Below are 21,005 nucleotides of genomic sequence, written 5' to 3'. Positions count from 1 at the left end.
GCACCAGCTCACTACCTTCCACATAGGCTGCCCAGAGGACTTGGCAAGATTTATTGGGAAGAGCACAGAGTCCATCACACCCAGGTCCTCCTGGCCTTGAGGAGAAGGGTTGGACTTCAGTGGGCTTTCTTGCTGGGCTGGATGCTCTTGGGGAAAGACTGCGGGCCCAGCCAGAGCTGTAGCAGGATGACAGCATGGCATATGTGCAGGGCAGCAGAGCTGCAAGGTGTGGATGGGTACGTGTTCCAGGAAAGCTCGATGAGTCCCAGCAAGAGCAACCTGAAGATGAGAAAGAGGCTCCAGGTTTCATTCAAGTTCAAGGCTTGCAACCCTTTGGCTTTTCAAGGCCTAAACATACCCCTAATTCCACCTCCCCACCTTGCCACAACCTTGGGATGAGGAGCTCCTCCCTCCATTCCCACAGGTTTTCCCAGCCAGTACCTGAGCAGATGTGTGAGCCAGCGTGCAGGCGTGGCCCATAGGAGGTAGGGCAGAGTATGGAAATACCACACGTAGAACTGGTAGTGAAGGGAACGACTAAAGCAGATGCCAATGAAGTTGGAGGTGAAGAGGGTAGAAACAATCTGTACATGATAGTTAAGGTCAAGGGTAGAAGTTGAGGTTGGGGATTCCAAAATAGAATGGAAAAATTTTGGGGGTCAGAGAGTATCCTGGCTCTGTCTGCTTTTTCTACATATGTGCCTCAAGTAAGTTTACCTCTCTGAACCTGTTCAGCCATCTAAGAAGGAGACAATACCGAGGACCATGGGCTTAATGAGTTTAATCCCTTACTAGAAGTGAAGTTGGCAAATTACCTTTTTTTTTTTTTTTTTTTTTTTTTTGGGTCCGGTCGTGGGGCCTGAACTCTGGGCCTGGGCGCTGTCCCTCAGCTCTTCAGCTCAAGGCCAGCACTCTACCACTAGAGCCACAGCGCCACTTCCGGCTTTTTTCTTTTTGCTTATGTGGTGCTGAGGAATCGAACCCAGGGCCTCAGGCATGCAAGGCAAGCGCTCTAACCACTGAGCCACCTTCCCAGCCCGTTGGCAAATTACTTAATCTCTTAAAGCCTTAGTGTGCCCTCAACAAAATTAAAGAGTACTTCCCTACCTTACTGTCTTTTTGTAAGCTTTAAATGTTAGAATGTATGAAAAGCTTAGGATAGTACCAGGCAGATAATACAGACAGTCCCAGTATTCATAATGTTAGCTCAATACCTAGAATTAAGAATAAGATGTACTTCAAGCTGGTGCCAGTGGCTCATACCTGTAATCCTAGCTACTCAGGAGGCTGAGATCTGAAGATTGCAGTTTGAAGCCAACTGGGACAGAAAAGTCCCTGTGAGACTTTTTTTGGGGGGTCCAGTCGTGGGGCCTGAACTCTAGGCCTGGGCACTGTCCCTCAGCTCTTCAGCTCAAGGCTAGCGCTCTACCACTTGAGTCACAGCGCCACTTCCAGCTTTTTTCTTTTTGCTTATGTGGTGCTGAGGAATTGAACCCAGGGCCTCAGGCATGTAAGGCAAGCGCTCTACCACTGAGCCAACTTCCTAGCCCCAAAAATCCAGTTCTTCATTTCTTTTGTTTTGTGGGCTTTTATTTTTATTTTTTTTCTTTTTGCTGAGACTCTTATCTCCAATGAACTACTCAAAAATGGGAAGTGGCGCTGTGGCTGAAAGTGGTAGAATGCTAGCTTTGAGTGTAAAGAAGCTCAGGGACAGTACCCAGGCCTTGAGTTTAAGCCCTACAATGGACAAAAACAAACAAAAAAAATTACTTCAACATGTAAGGTGCTTGGTGCAGTATCTGTTGAAGAATGGAGCTCTATAAACACACTCCCCTTCTCTCTCCCAGGCCATCAATTGCCCAGGGTCAATGGCACTGAGACTCCATCTGCACCAGGGGAGTTCAAGACTTACCTTCCAATAATTTAAAGGATATGATTGGGTGTGAGGGACTGGGGTGGGACCTTCCTTTTGGAGGGATCCTTCAGCAGCGACAGGATACTTTCCCCTGTCCTGGGGAGAAGCCATTCAAACATTCATCAAGCCCCCATTGTGAGGCCAACTGAAGACTCAGCCCTGTGAGCTTAACATCTCCCCCGAGTATCCCTTAAGGATCTTTCACTCCTTCCCCCAGATCTACCCATGGTATCGCACCAATCTCACCTGTGCCATCTGCACAGGGCAAACAGCAAGAGCAGGGCAAGGTGGGCAGCCAGGAGGGCGAGGTGGAAGCCGCGATGGAGGAAGAAAGCCTCAGGCAGGAAGCGCCAGTTCACTGTCCAGCGGAAGAGAAACTGGCGGCCAAGGTCGAAGGAGCGGGACAGGTAGCCAATGGGGTTCTCCAGTAGGAAGGGCAGTCCCAGCACCACCTGGGGATGAGTGTGACATTGGCAGAGCTGTCAAGGTTTGCCCCAGACTCCATACTAATCACTGAGGGAGCAGGAGTAGGGCCAAGGCCCCAGAGGTTCCCTAATTTCCACCAGGAACAGCAGAAAAGTCATCCCCACAGCTACCCACAGGTCTCAGCAGGCACCTAAGAAACAGAAGAAGCACCTAATAATGCTTTAAGGTCTACACAGGAGAGCTAGGAAGCCTTCCAGAGGTCAGCTGGCTTAATAACCTTATTTTAGAGCTATGGGAACTAAAGTACAGAGACAGACAGTGGCTGTCCAGCTCAGAATCAACTCCAAAACTGCTTCTTCACTTTGAAGTCTCATGGGATGGAAGGCCTGACAAGATGTAGTCTTCATCATAAGGGAAGGTGAGGGAGGGGTACCTGAAGTGCAGCACAGATGCTCAGCTTGGGGAGAGCACCACGGAAGCCAAACTGAGTGAGAAGAAGGAACAGCAACCCAGGGGCAAAGAGCAGCACATTCATCTTCACAGAGACTGCCAGGCTGGAGTGGACAAGGGAGAGGAAAGATGAAGATCAGCCCCAGGGCTGTGTACCCCTATGGAAAGATATACCCACTGTCTCCACAGTAACTCCTCCAGGTTGGGACCCACATTCAGAATTACTAGAGAAGGTCAAGTAGCTTAGAAAAAAGCTAGAGAACACTGGGCTCTAGTGGCTCATGCCTATAATACTAGCTACTTAGGAGGCTGAGATATGGGGGTCACAGCCTCTCATCTCCAATCAACCACCAGAAAACTGGAAGTGGCACTGTGGCTCAAAGTGGTACAGTGCTAGTCTTGAGCAAAAAACCCAGAGACAGCACCCAGGCCCCAAGTTCAAGCCCCATAACTGATAAAAAAAAAAACAAAAACAAAAACAAAAAAGCCCACAGAAACCTGGAGTGGGCACAAACTATGTCTAGACTGAATGAACACATACTGAGCGACATGTTTAGAACGTGCAAGGATCAACTTAAAGTTAACAATGGAAATTGTGGGAGAGGTTGGGACAGGATACGAGTGTGTGGAGAAGTGGGGGTCAGGAGCCAATGGGACAGGGACTTCCTAACAGATCTTAGACTTGCCTGGTGAGGCCCTGAGTGACCAAAGTTATCTGGTTATTCCCTCTGCTGCAGAAAACTGGGGAAGAGATGGAAATGCTGAAAGTAAGAGAGGAGGCCAGAAGGAAGGGGTGTTGACCTGAAACAGCAGCAGCCCCAGCTCCAGCGCCGGACCAGGAAAAGGTTGATACTGAGGAAGAGCAGTGCCATAGCCACTGGGTCATTGAAGAGTCGTAGCACAAAAATGGAGTGGACGCGGTACGAAGCACAACACATGAAGAAAAAGACAAAGGGAGGTACCTGAGGAGAGGCCACAAAGGGCACCGTGAGAAATAAGGTCAGTTACCTAAATTTGAGCCATCCTCACCACCCATCCTCTCAGGTTGGGGTCCTCTGGTCTTGGCAGCATGGACTCACCTTACAGGTCTGGTGGTAGATTAAGAAAACAAGCAGCAAGGTAGCCAGGTAAAGCAGAGCAAAGATGTTCTGGGCCATTCGGATGTCAGTGCCCTGGCCAGTGGCATAGTATAGCCCCATAAAGATGTATACAAAGCCAGCTGGGTAGCTGGAAAGAGAGAGAATATGAGCCTCCATCAGGACAACCAGCCTAGTACCCAGCTAGCTCCACATCCTTCCTGAACCTCCTATCCCCACTCACACAAGTGGTCCAGTGTCACCCTGCAGCTGTGTATAGTCATATGTGCCGTTGATGACACCTTCCACCTGGGTCATGTAGGTCTTCCAGTCGATCTCTGTATCTGAAAGAGGACAAGATAGTCTGGTTAGTTCTTAGCACAGAACATGTCTGCCCCTGACCCCATGCTTCTGAGCACAGAGTTCTGGCTCATTCTCAAAGCTTCTTCCATCACCACCCCTGATCTGCCTATATAACATTCTCTGGGCGAATTCAGGTGCCTAGAACTCAATGCTGTATAAATCAATGCACGGATTTTCCTTCTCATTTCAAATCTGCTCTCCTTCTTGGATTCCATGAATAGCACCAGAGACGTGAATAACATCTTTAATACACCTATCTTCTGTCCTGTCTATTCACTCTATATATCCCTGGTAGCTCATACTTCTATACTATTCCCAATTTTGGGTCTAATAGAAATCTCCAGCCTCAACAATGTAATAGCCTAATAGAAATCTCTAGCCTCAACAATATAATAGCCTTCTTCTTAAGTCTCTCAGAGTCTACTTTCACCTCAATACAACCTATCTTCTATGCTGCAACAGGAAGCTTTCTTAACTACAAATCATTATCACATCTCTGATTAAAACACCTTGATTATCCCTTAAGGCTCTGGAGACAAAGATCAATCTCTATTATTACTATTTTAGAACAAGGAGCCTAAAGATCAGTGAGCTAGAAAGGATGGAGTTGGGGGTCCATGTTTTTATCCATAATACTGTCTTTTTTTTTTTTTTTTGCCAGTCCCTGAGTTCATGAACCTGATCAGGGCCTAGGCACTGTTCCTATGCTTTTTTAGCTCAAGACTTGGGCCTTACTTGAGCTACAGCTCCACTTCTGACTTTATGTGTATGTGAATTGGGGCTTGAACTCAGGCCTGGGTACTGTCCCTTAGCTTTGTCACTCAAGGTTTGAGTAAAAAGCTGTGACTTGAGTCACAGCTCCATTGTTTGTTTTTTTTGGGGTGTGTGTTGGTTCTAGGACTTGAACTCAGGGCCTGGGCGCTGTCTGAGCCTTTTTTTCTTCTCTTTTTTGGTACTAGGAATCAAACTCAGGACAATGCATTTGCTAGGTAAAGCACTATGCTACATGAGCTACATCCCAGCGTGTCTGAGCTTTTTTTGCTCAAGGTTAGCATTCTACTACTTGGGCCACAGTGCCACTTCTGCCTTTTTGGTGGGTGGAGGAGGAGTAGTTAATTGGATAAGAGTTTCTTGGGGTTTCCTGCCTGGGCTGGCTTTGAACTGTGATCTTCAGATCTCAGCTTCTTGAGTAGTTAGGGTTATAGGCATGAGCAACCAGTGCCTGGCTTCCACTCAGCTTTTTGATTGTTAACTGGAGAAAAGTCTCAGGGACTTCCCTGTCTGTGCTACCTTCAAACTGTGATCCCCAGATCTCAGCCTCTTGAGTAACTAGGGCTACTGAGCCATGAGGCCCAGCAGGAAGGCTTTTTTTTTTTTGGGGGGGGGTCCAGTCGTGGGGCCTGAACTCTGGGCCTGGGCGCTGTCCCTCAGCTCTTCAGCTCAAGGCTAGCGCTCTACCACTTGAGCCACAGCGCCACTTCCTGCTTTTTTCTTTATGTGGTGCTGAGGAATCGAACCCAGGGCCTCAGGCATGCAAGGCAAGCACTCTGCCACTGAGCCACCTTCCCAGCCCATTGGCTGGAGGTTTTTCATAAAGGCTTCTTTCTCCTGAAAGTGTTCTCTCTCTCCCTTTTCCTTGTATCCTAACCTATCTAGTTCCCATTAACTACTGAATGAAATTCCCTGAATACCTATGTTGATACTTGTTTTTTTTCCTTTTTCTTTTAGACTGGGTCTTGATATGTAACTCAGGCTGGCCTTAAACTTGAAATCATTCTGTTTTAGCCTCCAGAGTGGTGGAGTTACAATTGTACAGTACCAGAGGGGCTAGATCTGGTCCATTTATGTCCTTTATAGCATCCCAACTTCCAAACTGCCTCCTATCTTTGTTCAGATCCAGCGTCCCTCTGCTACTCAACATAATGTTAGACAAGTAAATAACACTCAATAAATACATGTTGCATAAATCCTCTTCCACAAGAAACCTGAGAGACAAGCCCAATGTTTAAATTCAGCCCCAAGAGGGAGCAACCCAATAACATCTAATGGCCAGAAAATGCTGTAGTCTGCGGGATGCCGGTGGCTACTCAAGAGGCTATAATCTAAGGATCACAGTTCGAAGACAGCCCAGGCAGGAAAGTCCATGAGATTCATCTCCAATTAACCACCTGAAAACTGGAAGTGGCTTTAAGTGGTAAGAGTGCTAGACTTGAGTGAAAAAGCACAGGGACAGAACCAGGGCTTGAGTTCAAGCCCCACAACCGACCCTCTCCTTCCCCACTCCCCCAAGAAGGTACAGTTCAGGAAAGATTTTCAAGACCTAATAATTAAACAGATAAAAGCAGATCTAGAAGAGGAAGTGACGTGTCCAAAGACACAGAGACAAATAGCAGCAGCTGTGTTCACTCTGGAACAGAACTGATTTCCAGTTTTGGTTTCTTAGCTGGCCGGATTTCTGATCCCGGGAGCCGGATTAAGGTCGCATTTTCTGGCGAGCAGACTTGGGGCTCGGGTGAGCACCATGAGTCTGCTGCTGATGAATGAGTGGCTCTGGAGTCGAGCTTCCAGTTCTGGGTCTAGAACACAGGTCGGACTTAAGGGCTCGGCTCTCCCGCCCTCCCCACTTGTCCCATCCGGCGCACTCACATGCCACCCTTTGAATGACCCAGAAGGTGATGCCCACCTCTGCCAGGCAGAGGCAGGAGGCCACCAGCAGCGTGTAGCGCGGTTCCTGCAGCAGCAGGCGCCGTTCTTGCCAGGCGCGGTGCAGCCATTGTCTGCAGATCCCCGCCGGCTGGGCCGCGGAACCCGCCCGGCCGCGTTTCCGCAGCCCAGCCGCCATCTTGGCTGTGCGCCGCTGTCGTGGGCCTACCTCTCCGGAAACCCAACCCACGGACACTTAGGTTCCGCTCCCGCTCGTGGCGTCGCACTCCTAGTAAACTCGAGTCGCCAGAATCCAGCGTACTCCCTTCAAGACGGATTTGTTCTGCCAGAATCCAGCGTACTCCCTTGAAGACGGATTTGTTCTGCATCTGTCTCCTCCGGCGGATGAGCAGAGACGAAGTTTTACTTTTCAGTTTATCCCTATCCCTGGGCAGAGACGGCCAAGTTTTTCCAGAAAAGTCCTACTCCTCTCCCCCCCCCCCCCCCCGTCCTACTCTCCCAGCCCAGCCTCAACCACGCTGGAGGCCAACGCCCCCCACCCGCACCCCTCTCCGGCTTGGAAGAAGCGAACCCTTTAGTTTTCAGGCATTTGACACACTGATTAAAATTAAGTAGGGATATGAGGGGATGTGGTTATGAGCCCGGGTGAGTCTGGTTGACACCAGGAGTGTGGGTTTGGGGGCGTGATGGGACAGCACTGCCGGAGAATCCCAGATCAGGACGACGTGGCTTTCCTGGCCGGAGGATTCTCAAAAGAACGCCGAGCAGCAGACGGAAGTTCCACGTGTTTGTGTTGAGCAACTGCGGGTGGTGGGCGGAGACGCGGGGCCCCGCCTCCCGCCGTCGCGATTGGCCCCTCAGGCTGGCACCGGTGGCGAGAGCCGGGCGGCCGGGCGGCTGGGAGCATGGCCGCCCTTCGGGCCCCCACGCCCCAGCCGGAGTTGCCCGAGCGGAACTTCGAGTACTGCGAACTCCAATACTGGGACCAGCGATACCGGTGCGCGGCCGATTCTGCCCCCTACGAATGGTTCGGGGACTTCTCTTCCTTCCGCGCCCTTCTAGAACCGGAGCTGCGGCCGGAGGACCGTATCCTCGTGCTAGGTGGGTACCTCCGGGCGTTGTACCGCCCGAGGGGATTGGGCTGGACGGGCCCTGACTCCTTGCTCCCCTAAAAGGGTGCCCCCCGTCGGAAGCCAAGATTCAGTACCTTCAGAATCTTGCAGCATTTAGCTTGGAATAGCGTGGGGATGACCCAGGATCTAGTCCGGCCCGCGCGCCCAGCGCTCAGAGGACCCACCGGGACACACCAGGAATCCGTAGGGAACTTAAGTTTCATTTCCAGAAATGGTAGGAGCAAGTTCTAGTGGGAGAAGGCACGCACAGGCACCTTGACTATTGTGCCTCGTGTGTGTGTGTTTTGTTTTTGTTTTTTTGCTTGTGGGCATTCGGAGCCATTGTCACCTAGAGGGGATTATTACCCGGAGCCCTAAACTTAGTCTTGTGCCGCAAGTGAAGTGACGGTAAGAACAGCGCCCCCTGAGGTCGAATGGGGTTGGTGTGGTTTCCTTAAGGGAGAAGTTATGCGGGGTGGATGGTGGAGTTCTGACAGGTCCGGCTGCTCCACTAGGTGCTCTCTCCCACTGTCAGCCTTGGAGGTTCTTCGTGAAGTTTGAGCGATGAACTTCTTTTCAGTATAGCTTTTGTGTGATGATGTGATGTTTGTGTGTGTTGGCGAATGTTTGCATTTGCGTGCACACGGCCAGATCTGGTGATTGAACTCTGGGCCCGGGCACTGTCCCTGAGCTTTTTATGCTCAAGGCTAGCACTGTACCACCGTGAGCCACAATGCCACTTCTGTTTTTCTGGTGGTTAATTGGAGATAAGAATCTCACAGACTTTCCTGCCCAGACTGGGTTTTGAACAATGATCCTCAGATCTCAGCCTCCTGGGTAGCTAGAATTATAGGTTTGAGCCACCAGTGCCTGGCCTTTATATGTAAGTGAAATATTTGATACATTTAAAAGGAGCATCTCATATACATATGGTGTGTATGTACCGTATAAATAATAAACCTAATGTGTGTCTGCTGTACCCAATTTAAGAGAAGTAGAACCTTACTAGGACTAGGAGGGAAATATAGTGGTTAAGAACATGGACTTTAAAAGCAGCTAATTATGTTTAAATCTTGGCTGAGTTGTAATCTTGGCTATTTAATCTTGCACAATATACTTAAAATTTCTGTGCCTTTTCACAGCTTTTTTTTTTGCCAGTTGTGGGGGCTGAACTGTGGGCCTGGGCGCTGACCCTCAGCTCTTCAGCTCAAGGTTAGCGCCCTACCACTTGAGCCACAGTACTACTTCTGGCTTTTTTCTTCTTATGTGGTGCTGAGGACTCGAACCCAGGGCTTCATGCATGCAAGGCAAGCGTTCTACCACTGAGCCACCTTCCCAGCTTTTTTAAAAAAAATTAGGGGCTGGGAAGGTGGCTCAGTGGTAGTGCGCTTGCCTTGTATGCATAAGGCCCTGGGTTCGATTCCTTAGCACCACATAAGCAGAAAAAGCCAGAAGTGGCGCTGTGGCTCAAGTGGTAGGGCACTAGCCTTGAGCTGAAGAGCTGAGAGACAGCGCCCAGGCCCAGAGTTCAGGCCCCATAACTGACAAAAAAAAAAATTAGTACTGGCTAGGTGCTGGTGGCTCATGCCTATAATCCTTTTCAGGTGACTGAGAGGTAAGGATCACCATTCAAACTAGCCTGGGCAGGAAAGTCCATGAGACTCTTATCTCCAGTTAAACACCAGAAAGCTGGAAGTGGAACTGTGGCTCAAATGGTAAAGCACTAGCTTTGAGCAAAAGGCCTTGTGTTCAATCCCTATTACTGGCACCAAAAAAAAAAAAGAAAAAGAGTGCTATTTCTTTCCCTTTTATTTGTTTTGTTTTTGGTAGTGGGGATTTTAACCCAAGGTCTTGTGCCTTTCAAGTACTCTACCACCTGAGTCATGTCCCTCTAGTCTTTTTTTTTCTTTCATATAGCCTTTTTATTTGAAACAGTATTGTATGCAGGCAAAATGGAGATTCATCTTCACATTTCTTCATTTGGAATATTTTTTTTTTTTTTGGTCGGTCTTCAGGCTTGAACTTTGGGCCTGAGCGCTGTCTCTCAGCTCTTCAGCTCAAGGCTATTTTTTTTTTTTTTTTTAATGCCAGTCCTAGGGCTTGAACTTGAAGCCTGGGTGCTGTCCTTAAGTTTCTTTCACTCAAGGCTAGCACTCTATTCTTTGAGCCACAGCAGCACATCTTTTTCTGAGTACTGGAGAGTACAGTCTCAGGAACTTTTATACTCAGGTTTCAGCCTCCTGAATAGCTAGGATTACAGGCATGAGCCACCAGTGCCCAGCCCCCTAGTCTTTTTTTTTTTTTTTGGTGGTGGTTTTGGGGCTTGAACTCAGGGCTTGGGCTCTGTCTCTCTGTGCCCTACCACTTGATCCTTCATGCCACTTCCAGCCTTTTCTGTTTATGTGGTGCTGAGGAATCAAAGCCAGGGCTTAATGCATGCTAGGCAAGCACTCTACCACTAAGCCACATTCCCAGCTACCCCCACCCAACCCCAGTCTTTTTTGTTGTTGTTGTTGTTGTCAGTCGTGGGGCTTGAATTCGGGGCCTGGGTGCTGTCCCTCAGCTCTTAAACTCAAGGCTAGCGCTCTACCACTTGAGCCACAGCACCACTTCAGGTTTTCTTTTCTTTCTTTTTTTTTTTTTTTGGCCAGTCATGGTGCCTGAACTCTGGGCCTGGGCGCTGTCCCTCAGCTCTTCAGCTCAAGGCTAGCGCTCTACCACTTGAGCCACAGTTCCACTTCTAGCCTTTTCTGCTTATGTGGTGCTAAAGAAAAGAACCCAGGGCCTCATGCATGTGAGGCAAGCGCTCTACCACTGAGCCACCTTCCCAGCCCCTCTCTCCCCCCCCCCCCCCCTTCAGGTTTTCTGATGGTTAATTGGAGATGAGAGTCTCACGGACTTTCCTGCCCAGGCTGGCTTTGAACCGCAATCCTCAGATCTCAGCCTCCTGAGTAGCTAGGATTATAGGCATAAACCACTGGCTCCCGGCATCCCCAGTCTTTTTACCTTTAGTTTTTCCATGGCAGATGTTGGCTCATGGTCCTCCTACCTCCATCTTTCTCTAGCTGTGGGCCATGGCACCTGGCTTTTTTTTTTTTTTTTTTGGGTCCGGTCGTGGGGCCTGAACTCTGGGCCTGGGCGCTGTCCCTCAGCTCTTCAGCTCAAGGCTAGCGCTCTACCACTTGAGCCACAGGGCCACTTCCGGGTTTTTTCTTTTTACTTATGTGGTACTGAGGAATCGAACCCAGGGCCTCAGGCATGCAAGGCAAGTACTCTACCACTGAGCCACCTTCCCAGCCCCGGCTTTTTTTTTTTTTTTTTGCCAGTCCTGGGACCTGAACTCAGGGCCTGGGTACTATCCCTGAGCTGCTTTTGCTCAAGGCTAGCACTCTACCACTTAAGCCATAGTGACACTTCTGGCTTTTTCTGTTTATTTGGTACTGAGGAATTGAACCCAGGGCTTCATGCATGCTAGGCAAGCATTCTAGCACCACTAAGCCACATTGCCAGCTGCACCTGGCTTTTTTGAGATAAGAACTCCGTAACTTTTGACTGAGCTGGCCTTGAACCTCAATCCTCTGGTCTCCACCTTCTGAGTAGCTATGATTTTAGACATGCACCACCATGCCTGGCAAAATGGGTACTTATATATTGGATTTTTAAGGTGCATGAAAGATTTCTAGAACAATACTTAGCAGAATAAAAGACTCATGTATATTAGGGTTTTCTGTGTGCTCTCCCAAGAACCCTTTCAACCTCAAAGGGAAAGGTTCTTGAATTTTGTGATTGTGAACTATTTCATTTATTTATAGGTTTACCATAGAACTGTGTGCATCAAAATCACCTGGTAAGCTTGATCCTACTCAGAGATTCTAATTCTAATTCTAAAGTAGGTTCCAGAAATCTATTTTCAACAAACTCCACAGCTGATTCTCATGCTGGTGGTTGGCAGAATAACACTGCTGTAAAATCTGTTTGACTAGGAGGTACCCGTTTCTGGATAGACGAGATAAAAAGTGTAAAATTCAAAAGTATAAGTTATCCAGGTGCCTGTATTCCTAACCACTCAAGAGACTGAGATCTGAGAATTCCAGTTCGAAATCAGCCTGGGCAGGAAAGTCCATGACACTCTTATCTCCAAATAATCACAAAAAGCTGGAAATGGAACTGTGGCTCAAGTGGTAAAGTTCCAGCTTTGAGTGAAAAAAGCCAAATAAGAGTGCCAGGTCCTGAGTTCAAGCCCTTGTACCTGCACACACAAAAAAGCTTTCCAGATAGCTTTGATCCCCAAGATCAAAGAACAGGACCCATAATTTGGTGAATATCGTATGTTACATTCTATCTCAATAAATAAAAATTGAGAATCTACCAGGTCCCAGGGTATATGCTACATAGTCCCTTTCTTACTTGCTTAATCTTTATGACTAACCCTAAAGATGAATAAATGCAAATAAAGATAAATATAAAGGGAATTATTCTAAGTTTTGGATCTGCAAACTTGTTCTGAATCTAGCCAGAATGTAAATATTTTAGGCTTTACAGTCTGTGTCACAGGTACTCAGTTCTGATATTATACTGGACATCAGTGACAGAAAATACATAAGAGACTAGCTGTGCTTCGTTAAAACTTTTTTTTTTTTTTTTTTTTTCAAAAAAGGGGATGACCTGAACTTGGCAACCCCTGCTGTGGGTGGCTGGGTTCTCCAGAAGTAATTCTTGAGATGAGGATTCAAGTCTTAAGTCGTTCATCAGATAAAAGCTCCCAAGAGAAATTGGAGGCACAGGGAAAGGAAAGAAGCCAAGCAAAATTGTGATCTCAGGTAAAAATTTCCTGAGTACAATTTCAGCCTAAAAAGTCACACTAACTGTTAGAAGCAAACACAGACTAAAACCAAAGGACATACAAAAATTGCTAAGAGAAGCCAGGCACTGGTGGCACATGCCTATAATTCTACCTATTCAGAAGGCCAAGAAGCCAGTCCAGGCAGGAAAGCCCAAGAGACAGCGTTCAGGTGCCAAGTTCAAGCCCCACAACTGACAAAAACAACTATAAACCTCAAAGAGCTCAATAGTAGTACTCAAGCACTAGTGTTCAAGCCCCATAACTGACAAAAGAAAAAAAATTGCTCAAAGGACTACCAAGGGGATCTGGTCTGACCACTGAGAGCATCTAGCATCATCAAGCTTTCTTGCTTTTGGTGAAGTAGCCTCCTGATTTGCATTACAGGGGTGAGCCACCAGTATCTGGTTATAAATTGTTTGTGCGCTCATGCACATGCACCAGTAGTGAGCTTGAATTCAGAGCTTCGAGCTCACTCTCCTGTGGCTTTTCTGCTCAAGGCAGTTTATCATACTTAGGACTGTGTGTCTGGTCATTATAATGTTAATATCTTGGGGGAGGTGGTGTTAATCTTTATTTCCTGTAAAGAAAACAGAGTTTGGGCTGGGAAGGTGGCTCAGTGGTAGAGTGCTTGCCTTGCATGCATGAGGCCCTGGGTTCAATTCCTCAGCACCACATAAGCAAAAAGAAAAAAGCCAGAAGTGGTGCTGTGGCTCAAGTGGTAGAGCGCTAGCCTTGAGGTGAACAGCTGAGGGACAGCACCCAGGCCCAGAGTTCAGGCTCCACGACCGGACCAAAAAAAAAAAAAAAAAAAGAAAACAGTTTTTGTTAGGTGATGTGCTGTTTTCCATAGAAAGCTAATGTGGATTGCTACATTCAGAATTGATATAAATTTTTGCTTGACATTTATTTTTGTATGACCATTTGTGAAGTGTTATCTTTCTTTTGTGGCAGCCATTAAGGAATCCAGTGCCATCTTGGAAAAAGAGTTTTCCTTTTTTTGTTGCGACACCCAAACTCAAACTTGGTATATGACACTCTGCTCATTGGCTGGCACTCTACCAACTGGACCATGCCTCCAACCCTTAATGGCAAGAGTATTTTTTTTGTCGGTCATGTGGCTTGAACTCAGGGCCTGGGCACTGTTCCTGGGCCCTTTTGCTCAAGACTAATGCCCTACCACTTTGAGCCACAGCACCACTTCCAGATTTCTGGTGGTTAATTGGAGGTAGGCGTTTCACGGACTTTTCTGCCTGGGCTGGCTTGGAACTGCGGTCCTCAGATCTCAGCCTCCTGAGTAGCTAGAATTACAGGCGTGAGCCACTGGTGCCTGGTTGCCAAGAATATTTTAATAGTCAGCAAATGCATATAGATAGCTGTCCCAGCTTTTCTGTCATCCTTTTCTGATGCTCTATATTTGATTCTATGCTTTATAGGTATCTTCTCTTCATAATCTGGCATCCAGTTTCCTATGGAGAAGAGAAAGGACTGACCAGAGGATTCAATGTTCTAGTCCTTGTGATGGCTGTTTTTCGGTTCCAAATTAGTGAATTAGCCTTCAGGCTTATATTACAGTCTCTTGATAATGGTTTAGCATTCTCCTAAGCTCTGGTTCCCCATAGGGTATATTCTTAGATCAGTTTTTCAGGTTGATGCCTCTCCAAGGCCCCCACTTTCACTGCGGGCTCCAAATTATTGAGGTAGAAATTAGTAATCACTACCTTGGTGTTTTTTTTTTCTTTTTCTTTTTGCCAGTCCTAGGACTTGAACTCAGGGTCTGGGCACTGCCCCTAAGCTTTTTCTCCTGAGGTTGGTGCTCTACCATTTGTACCACAACTCCCACTTCAGCTTTTAACCATCAATTAATAAAAACTTCATGGACTCGCTTACCAGCGCCTGGCTAGAAATCACTTTTCTCATGGAAGATGCCATTCAACACTAAGGGGAACAAAGGCAGGGCATCTAGGTTTGTCTAGAGTAGGACAGAGCTCTGGTGTCATAAGAGGTCAGGTACTAGGTGATAAAAGCATAGTGGGCCAAAAAACCCAGTGGGATTTCAGCCTGGGACTGAGTTAGGGTCTTATTCAGCTCTTATCTCCTATCTCATGTACTATATCTACCAGTACTTTTTATGGCTGCAGCTGGGGAGCTATGCTTGTTTGCCTAGGGAAGTCAGTATTTTCCTGAGCCTCAGGGCCCAATGGAAACATAGTCCTGCAAGGACTAGCCAGCTGCTGCTGGATGCCCTGTAGGTGCCAAACCCTGCTAGATTAGGGCTATCCCAATGACTGATCCTGTGATCCTCTTAGGGAGGAAAATGAGGATTAAAAGCAGCCTAATTCCAAAAGCTGTCATCCAGCCCTATTCTCAGCCTGAGCCTGGCCATAGAGGGCTTGGAAGAAGACACTGGATCATCTAAAATAGTTATGCCCATTGGGCTATATATTCTCCTAACCTCTCGCCCTCCTTTTATCCTAACTCTGCCCTCTCTGAGACTGTATCCTATGTAATTTAAACCAGAAAGTTGTGATTTTTTTCATTTTAATTTTTGTCTAAGATGCTGCTGGGTTGTCATTCCTTTGAAATACTTGACTGACCCACCTGAGGTCGGGGCCCTCCTCTGTGATCCTATAGCTTGTTCTTATTTATTTTTTGTTGGTCGTGGGGCTTGGACTCTGGGCTTGGGTGCTGTCCCTGAACTCTTCATCTCAAGTCAAGAGGTCTACCATTTGAGCCACAGCACCACTTCCAGTTTTCTGGTGGTTTATCAGAGATGAGTCTCACAGACTTTCCTGCTGCAGTCCTCAGATCTCAGCCTCCTGAGTAGCTAGGATACCTCCTGAGTAGCTAGGATTACAGGCGTGAGCCACTGGCGCCTTGCCTTTGACCCCTTTTTAAGTTCCAAGCTCTTTTCACCTACTTGAAGTTTAATGTCTTGTGTCCTGCGTGTAGGCTGGCTATGGACTGTTATTGTCATTTTTCTGAATGGGAAATTTTGGTTTGGTTTTCTATGTGTGTATGTGTCTGCATGCCAGTACTGGGGCTTGAACTCAGGGCCTGGGTGCTGTCCCTTAGCTCCTTCACTCAAGGCTTGTATTCTACCACTTGAACCACACCTCCACTTTCAGCTTTTTGTTTCCAGATATGAATTACAGATTTTCTTGCCCTAGGCTGGCTTTGAACCACAATCCTCAGTAGCTAGGATTACAAGTGTAAATCATTAATGCTAACAGAAACCATATGCCCTAGTCCATACCACTAGGAATAATGGAGCCCTGACTTGTGACCAGGTCTGTTGAGTCCAGAGTTCATGTTCTTTTCTATATTCTGCTGCCTCTCCCTAATAGTAGAGGGATTAGACAGAGAGAAAAAGGGGGTAAGAGTAGATGTCATGGAGAACCAAAGCTAACCTAACTCTTTTGCTACCCATCTTTTCCCATGCCAGGTTGTGGGAACAGTGCCCTAAGCTATGAGCTGTTCCTTGGAGGCTTCCCCAACGTGACCAGTGTGGATTACTCATCAGTAGTGGTGGCCGCCATGCAGGCTCGCTATGCCCACGTACCCAAGCTGCGCTGGGAGACTATGGATGCACGGGCACTGAGTTTCTCCAATGGCTCTTTTGATGTAGTTCTTGAGAAGGGCACACTGGATGCCCTCCTGGCTGGGGAACGGGATCCATGGACTGTATCTTCTGAGGGTGTCCACACCGTGGACCAGGTGCTAAGTGAGGTGAGGGAGCAAAAAAAAAAAGAGGAGGGTGGACCAAGAGGTGGGGATGGGGGAATGCTGAAGTTCCAGGAGACTGGACAGACTTAGAGGCCAGGCCTAATTTAAAGCTGGTAATGGATTGTAATTTTGAACACAGTTCTTAAAACAGTGAGGCTTAATCTAGGTCAGGATTAGATTGGAGAGTTTGGTTCAAATGGTAGAACATCTTCCCAGCAGGAGTGAGGTGTGAGGTTCTAAGTTCAAACCGCCGTACTACACATTTCCCCTCCCCCTAAAAAAGTTGAGGCTGGGGTGGTCAGGCTCACAAAGGCCAATGTTTGGCTAGTGAGTTGCCACAGGAATGAAGTAGCAGTCAGGTTGCAGTCAGGCAAGGTAATAGGAAAACTGGTCTGTACTTCCATGCAGAATATAGCCCTATCCTTATGGAATAGCCATGGGCAGAGAAGGTAGTTTATTCTTTGTCATAGAAAGTCTTAAGTTATTGGATGTATAGTAGTACTTGAGATTTAATTGGATGGGTGGGTGGTGGTGATGGGAAAATCTGGGGCAGTACTGACCTTTGAGAACTTGGAGATGACTCATTGCTGAAGGGCTTCTCTGTCTGCCTTGCAGGTGAGCCGGGTGCTGGTCCCTGGGGGCCGGTTCATCTCAATGACCTCTGCAGGCCCACACTTCCGGACCAGACACTATGCCCAAGCCCGTTATGGGTGGTCTCTGAGGCATGCAACCTATGGCAGTGGCTTCCACTTTCACCTCTACCTCATGCACAAGGGTGGGGAGCTCAGTGTGGCCCAGCTGGCACAGGGAGCCCAGCTCTTCTCACCCCCTAGCCCTCCCACCTTACCTTGCTGCCTCCAGGACTCGGATTGTGAGGATTTCCTCAGTGCCATTCAGCTGTGAGGCTAGAAGCCTGGTCCCCAGCACTTCCTGCTTGTCTACCATAGACTTCTCAGGGAGCTGGATCTCTTGACTGAGGGCTGGGGATTAGTGCCAAGATGCTGGAATATCTGAGGCCTTGTGCAGAAGTGGTGGGATTAAGCCCCCTGAACCAATTCAGCCTGGGACCAACTAGGCTCCAGATCTCAGGTTTCTGCCTTCCTTCTTGGATTCTTCAGATTTTTACCAGCTTCCCATCTCCCCCTGTACTATACTGAACCACCAGGGGTTCATCCCCTGGGATAAAACTCAACACAGGCCCCTCTGTATACCAGCCAACATGGGATACCCCCACACCCCCACACACCCCAACCTGAACCTATTTTCAGGAAGCTGCAGATAAATCTAGAATTGAATCTCGATTGCTTTATTATCATATCCCAGCTCCATCTCCAACACTGGTGACCTGTCCTGCATAGGCTGGATGCGTACTCAGGAAGCTACAGTGTAATGTTCCCAGATCAGACTGGCTTGTTTGTTTACCTAATAATCCACCAGCAACTTGCACCAGCCGCCCTCCCATTCTGGCCTGGCTCCTGAGCAGACCAAAGCAGTGGCCACACACACAGGGAAGTCTGTGTTTATTCACACACTCCTGATACAGTGAGGATGGAGTAACATTTACAAAGGATACCCCTGGGCCGGGGACATCTCCAGGTCCACAGGTTTCATCCTGAGGTGTAGAGCAGTCCCTATTTGGGTTCCCAGGGGTACAACTAGGGTCCAAGGTAAAATCAGATCTGGGCCCTTAGAAGGTAATACCTTGAGAGGGAGAGGTCTGCCAGAGAGCCTCTGGGAGAGGCCTGGGCTGACTGGCCATGTGGTTGGATACCATGTTGCGGGCTTGTTCCACCCCGGCCTCAACACTCATCTTATCTGCCAGGCGCAGAAGAGCATGATGGATGCTGGGCTGGGGGGGTAGGGAGGGGTCACGAACCATGAACGGAGCCAGTAAACAAAGAATCGGATATAAAAATACAAATGTGTTGAGGAAGTCCCTTAGAAAGAGGCTGGGGTCACGCCAGACAGGGGTGAGGGTGAGAATGGCCCGGAGGGCTGGGCTCGGGTGGGAAGCTCATGCAGATACGCAGCCAAACATCCCTGGCCGCGCGAAGTCCCACACCTGCAGCCGATGGGTCAACAGACCAGACTGGCCGGGGGCGGGACAGGGGAGCCGTGCGGGAGGGGGCGGGCCGGGGGCTGGGGGCCGCGGGTCTCTGTGTCCGTTCCGGTGCGCGGGGTGGGGCTGCGGCCCGAGGTTCTAAAGTGCATGAGCGCGGTGGCGGGCTCCGGGCGGGTCCGCGCCGCCGCTACCGCTGCCGCCAACGCCGCCGCCGTGGTGCTGAAGCGGACAGCTCCGGAGTGCCTGGCAGCGGCGGTGGCGATACCGACCCGGAGGCGGCGCAGCCCTGCAGCCCCCGCCCGCGGGCGCCGGGGCCGGGGCGGGGGGCGCCGGCAGCCGCATCGCCGGCCGGCGCTCCTGGCCGCTGCGGGGCTGGGCCCGGAGCCCGCCGCCCGAGCCGGCGCGTCTACACTCCGGACGGCGGCTTCTCCCCCATCCCCTTCAGCACGTCGTCTATCCGGTCATCCTCGATCACCACTGCGCAGGGAGAAAGCGCGTCAGCCGCGCGGCCTCGGGGGTCTGCAACTCCAGTGGGCCCCGGGTCCCCGCAGCTCCTGCCGGTGACCCCGCGACGCCTCTCGAGACCTCATGCCTCTAAGCCCTCCCCATCCAAACTCCCCTGCGCACCCGACTTGATGCCGAGCCTGGCTCCCACGGACCCTCCCCCCCTTCTGTGGTGGAACGCCCCTCGTCCACGGGCTGTTCTGCCTCCAGTGCGAACCCTCCCGCCGCCAGAACTGTCCTTCGTCCGAGCTGATGGGGGACCTCGCTCTCGGGAGCCCCTCGCCGCCCTCTGCTCCAACGGAACCCTCCCCTCACACTGGCCCAAACGGAAACGCCCAGCCACCCCGACCCTCGTCCCCACCTAAACCTCTCGCCGTCTGGATCCCGCTTCCGATCGTGGCACTTGACAGCATACCCTTCCTTCCCCAAGCAAACAGCCCGGACAACGGCGCCCCCGTCCCCCCAGCTCCCAGTCAGACGCGGCTCTCGACCAGAAGGTTCTTCTTAGTGACCACTGACTCCCTGATCCTAAAGAATCGGCCCAAGCTTCCGTGCTCCCACTTCCAGGCAGCCCCAAACGCCCCGGCCGGCCCCTCCCCCTCGCCCAGGTGCCAGAGGTGGCGAGCATCGAATCCGGGACACTGTGTTCCCGGGAGAGGGAAAACGGAGGCCAACACTGCAGCGGGGACCCCCGCCCCCTCGGCCCTCCCCTCCCCCCAAAAAAGCCCGGGCAGAAAGGAGAGCGGCTGGCTGCACTGGTCTGCGGCAAGAACTGCGGCCACTTGGCGGGGAACGGCAGCCCGGGGACGCCCAGCAGAGGGTTTCTGGGTCAGGTGGCGACTTCGGGCCCCGGCCGCGTACCTCGCTTGGCTCGGCCGATCTGGCCCAGCTTGGGGGGTCGCTTGGCCTGGTTGCCCGCGAAGAAGGAGTTGGTGTCCTGCAGGCGGCAGCTGAAGGAGAGGTCGGAGCCCTCGGGATCTGCGCCGAAGCGGCCCATCTTGTCCTCGCTGTAGGGTAGGATCTCGGACATGGCGGGCGCGGGGTGGGCGCGGGGCGGGCGCGGGACTGCGGCGGGGCGCGGGCGGCGGGCTAGCTGCCGGACCGGCCCTAGCTCAGCAGGGGAGCCGGCGGAAGGATGAAGTCATGCAGCATCCGGGACTGCGGAGCCAAGCGGGGCCTCCTCCCCCGCGCCTCCGCCTCCCGGGCCGCTGGGCAGGCGGCGGCGACGGTGGCGGGGACCGGGCGGGGGCGGGGGTGGCGCGCGGGGGGCGGGGGTGGCGGCGGCGGCGAGAGCGGAATGACGATGAGCGCCCGACTGCGGCAGTGAACGGCGGGCGGGGCGGGGGAGGCGGGGCGGGCACCGGCCAGGGGAAGGAGGCGGGGCCGGGGGCCTGAGCGCGCCCCGCTTATCCCAAGAGGGGAGGGCGATGCCGGGGGGAGGTTCCCACAGAGCGGCTGGGAATGGCCCACACGCGGGGCAGGGGGAACCTTACCCGCCAACCCCGCTGAGAGCCAGCGGGGAGAGGCGAGCCCCGAGGGAGAGCAGGAGCGAACCTAGGAGAAAAGGGGGTGTGGACACCGAGCTAGGAGAGGTGTGAAAGTGGAACGAGGGCGGCAGGGGGTTCCAAAGCGACCGCGAGGGCAGCGATCGGAAGAGCGGGAGGGACACACACTGCTGGGGGCCGGGAGGCCTGGGCACCGGAAAGAGCGCGGAAGGCGCGAACCCGCGGGAGCGCGGGAAGAGCTCGGGCCCTCGCAGTTGGTGCGCTGTCCTCTCCTGGTAGGTCTTAGGGCCTCAGGCAGCTCAGGGTCCATTCATCCCTAGCTGCCCCTCTGTGTTTGTATCCCTCGGTTAGTCTTTGCCTTT

The 21,005-nt window shown here is 50.8% G+C and overlaps 3 protein-coding genes across 5 annotated transcripts; 1 reads left to right on the top strand and 2 right to left on the bottom strand.

The window, feature by feature from the left end:
* Nucleotides 1-36: 36 nt before the first annotated feature.
* On the bottom strand, nucleotides 37-7,089 carry Alg3 (ALG3 alpha-1,3- mannosyltransferase). 3 transcript variants are annotated; one of them, XM_042668704.1, is made up of 9 exons: nucleotides 6,877-7,089; nucleotides 4,112-4,211; nucleotides 3,871-4,018; nucleotides 3,593-3,753; nucleotides 2,775-2,895; nucleotides 2,162-2,367; nucleotides 1,935-2,011; nucleotides 442-586; nucleotides 37-279 (listed from the first exon to the last, which is right to left on the bottom strand). In XM_042668704.1, exons 1-9 carry the CDS (start codon nucleotides 7,070-7,072, stop codon nucleotides 117-119), a joined length of 1,317 nt encoding a protein of 438 aa, XP_042524638.1. In that variant the 5' UTR covers nucleotides 7,073-7,089; the 3' UTR covers nucleotides 37-116. The 3 variants fall into 3 exon arrangements, with proteins under 3 accessions (XP_042524638.1, XP_042524640.1, XP_042524648.1); XM_042668706.1 differs by having other exon boundaries at nucleotides 6,914-7,087; XM_042668714.1 differs by lacking the exons at nucleotides 3,593-3,753; nucleotides 3,871-4,018 and having other exon boundaries at nucleotides 6,877-7,087.
* A 679-nt stretch (nucleotides 7,090-7,768) lies between these two features.
* Nucleotides 7,769-18,447, top strand: Eef1akmt4 (EEF1A lysine methyltransferase 4). The gene is made up of 3 exons (XM_042669390.1): nucleotides 7,769-7,995; nucleotides 16,292-16,575; nucleotides 17,188-18,447. The coding sequence occupies exons 1-3, from the start codon at nucleotides 7,800-7,802 to the stop codon at nucleotides 17,473-17,475; spliced, it is 768 nt and encodes a 255-aa protein (XP_042525324.1). The 5' UTR covers nucleotides 7,769-7,799; the 3' UTR covers nucleotides 17,476-18,447.
* Camk2n2 (calcium/calmodulin dependent protein kinase II inhibitor 2) lies at nucleotides 18,070-20,264 on the bottom strand. Its single transcript, XM_042669403.1, has 2 exons — nucleotides 20,000-20,264; nucleotides 18,070-19,111 (listed from the first exon to the last, which is right to left on the bottom strand). The coding sequence occupies exons 1-2, from the start codon at nucleotides 20,166-20,168 to the stop codon at nucleotides 19,041-19,043; spliced, it is 240 nt and encodes a 79-aa protein (XP_042525337.1). The 5' UTR covers nucleotides 20,169-20,264; the 3' UTR covers nucleotides 18,070-19,040.
* Between the last annotated feature and the right edge of the window lie 741 nt (nucleotides 20,265-21,005).

This window comes from Dipodomys spectabilis, unplaced genomic scaffold (genome assembly GCF_019054845.1).
Source record: "Dipodomys spectabilis isolate Male_0828 unplaced genomic scaffold, ASM1905484v1 ptg000017l, whole genome shotgun sequence".
Taxonomy (NCBI): Eukaryota; Metazoa; Chordata; class Mammalia; order Rodentia; family Heteromyidae; genus Dipodomys; species Dipodomys spectabilis.
This window is presented reverse-complemented; position numbering and strand designations above follow the sequence as displayed.

What these genes read in the sequence shown, in the direction of transcription:
- Alg3 (XM_042668704.1), bottom strand. Translation starts at nt 7,072, where the DNA reads ATGGCGGCTGGGCTGCGGAAACGCGGCCGGGCGGGTTCCGCGGCCCAG. An exon ending in TCTACCACCAGACCTGTAAG is followed by an intron (nt 3,754 to 3,870) that starts GTGAGTCCATGC and finishes GCCTCTCCTCAG; the next exon opens with GTACCTCCCTTTGTCTTTTT. An exon ending in GCATCTGTGCTGCACTTCAG is followed by an intron (nt 2,368 to 2,774) that starts GTACCCCTCCCT and finishes ACTCATCCCCAG; the next exon opens with GTGGTGCTGGGACTGCCCTT.
- Eef1akmt4 (XM_042669390.1), top strand. Translation starts at nt 7,800, where the DNA reads ATGGCCGCCCTTCGGGCCCCCACGCCCCAGCCGGAGTTGCCCGAGCGG. An exon ending in GGACCGTATCCTCGTGCTAG is followed by an intron (nt 7,996 to 16,291) that starts GTGGGTACCTCC and finishes TTCCCATGCCAG; the next exon opens with GTTGTGGGAACAGTGCCCTA. An exon ending in TGGACCAGGTGCTAAGTGAG is followed by an intron (nt 16,576 to 17,187) that starts GTGAGGGAGCAA and finishes TCTGCCTTGCAG; the next exon opens with GTGAGCCGGGTGCTGGTCCC.
- Camk2n2 (XM_042669403.1), bottom strand. Translation starts at nt 20,168, where the DNA reads ATGTCCGAGATCCTACCCTACAGCGAGGACAAGATGGGCCGCTTCGGC. An exon ending in GATCGGCCGAGCCAAGCGAG is followed by an intron (nt 19,112 to 19,999) that starts GTACGCGGCCGG and finishes CTCCCTGCGCAG; the next exon opens with TGGTGATCGAGGATGACCGG.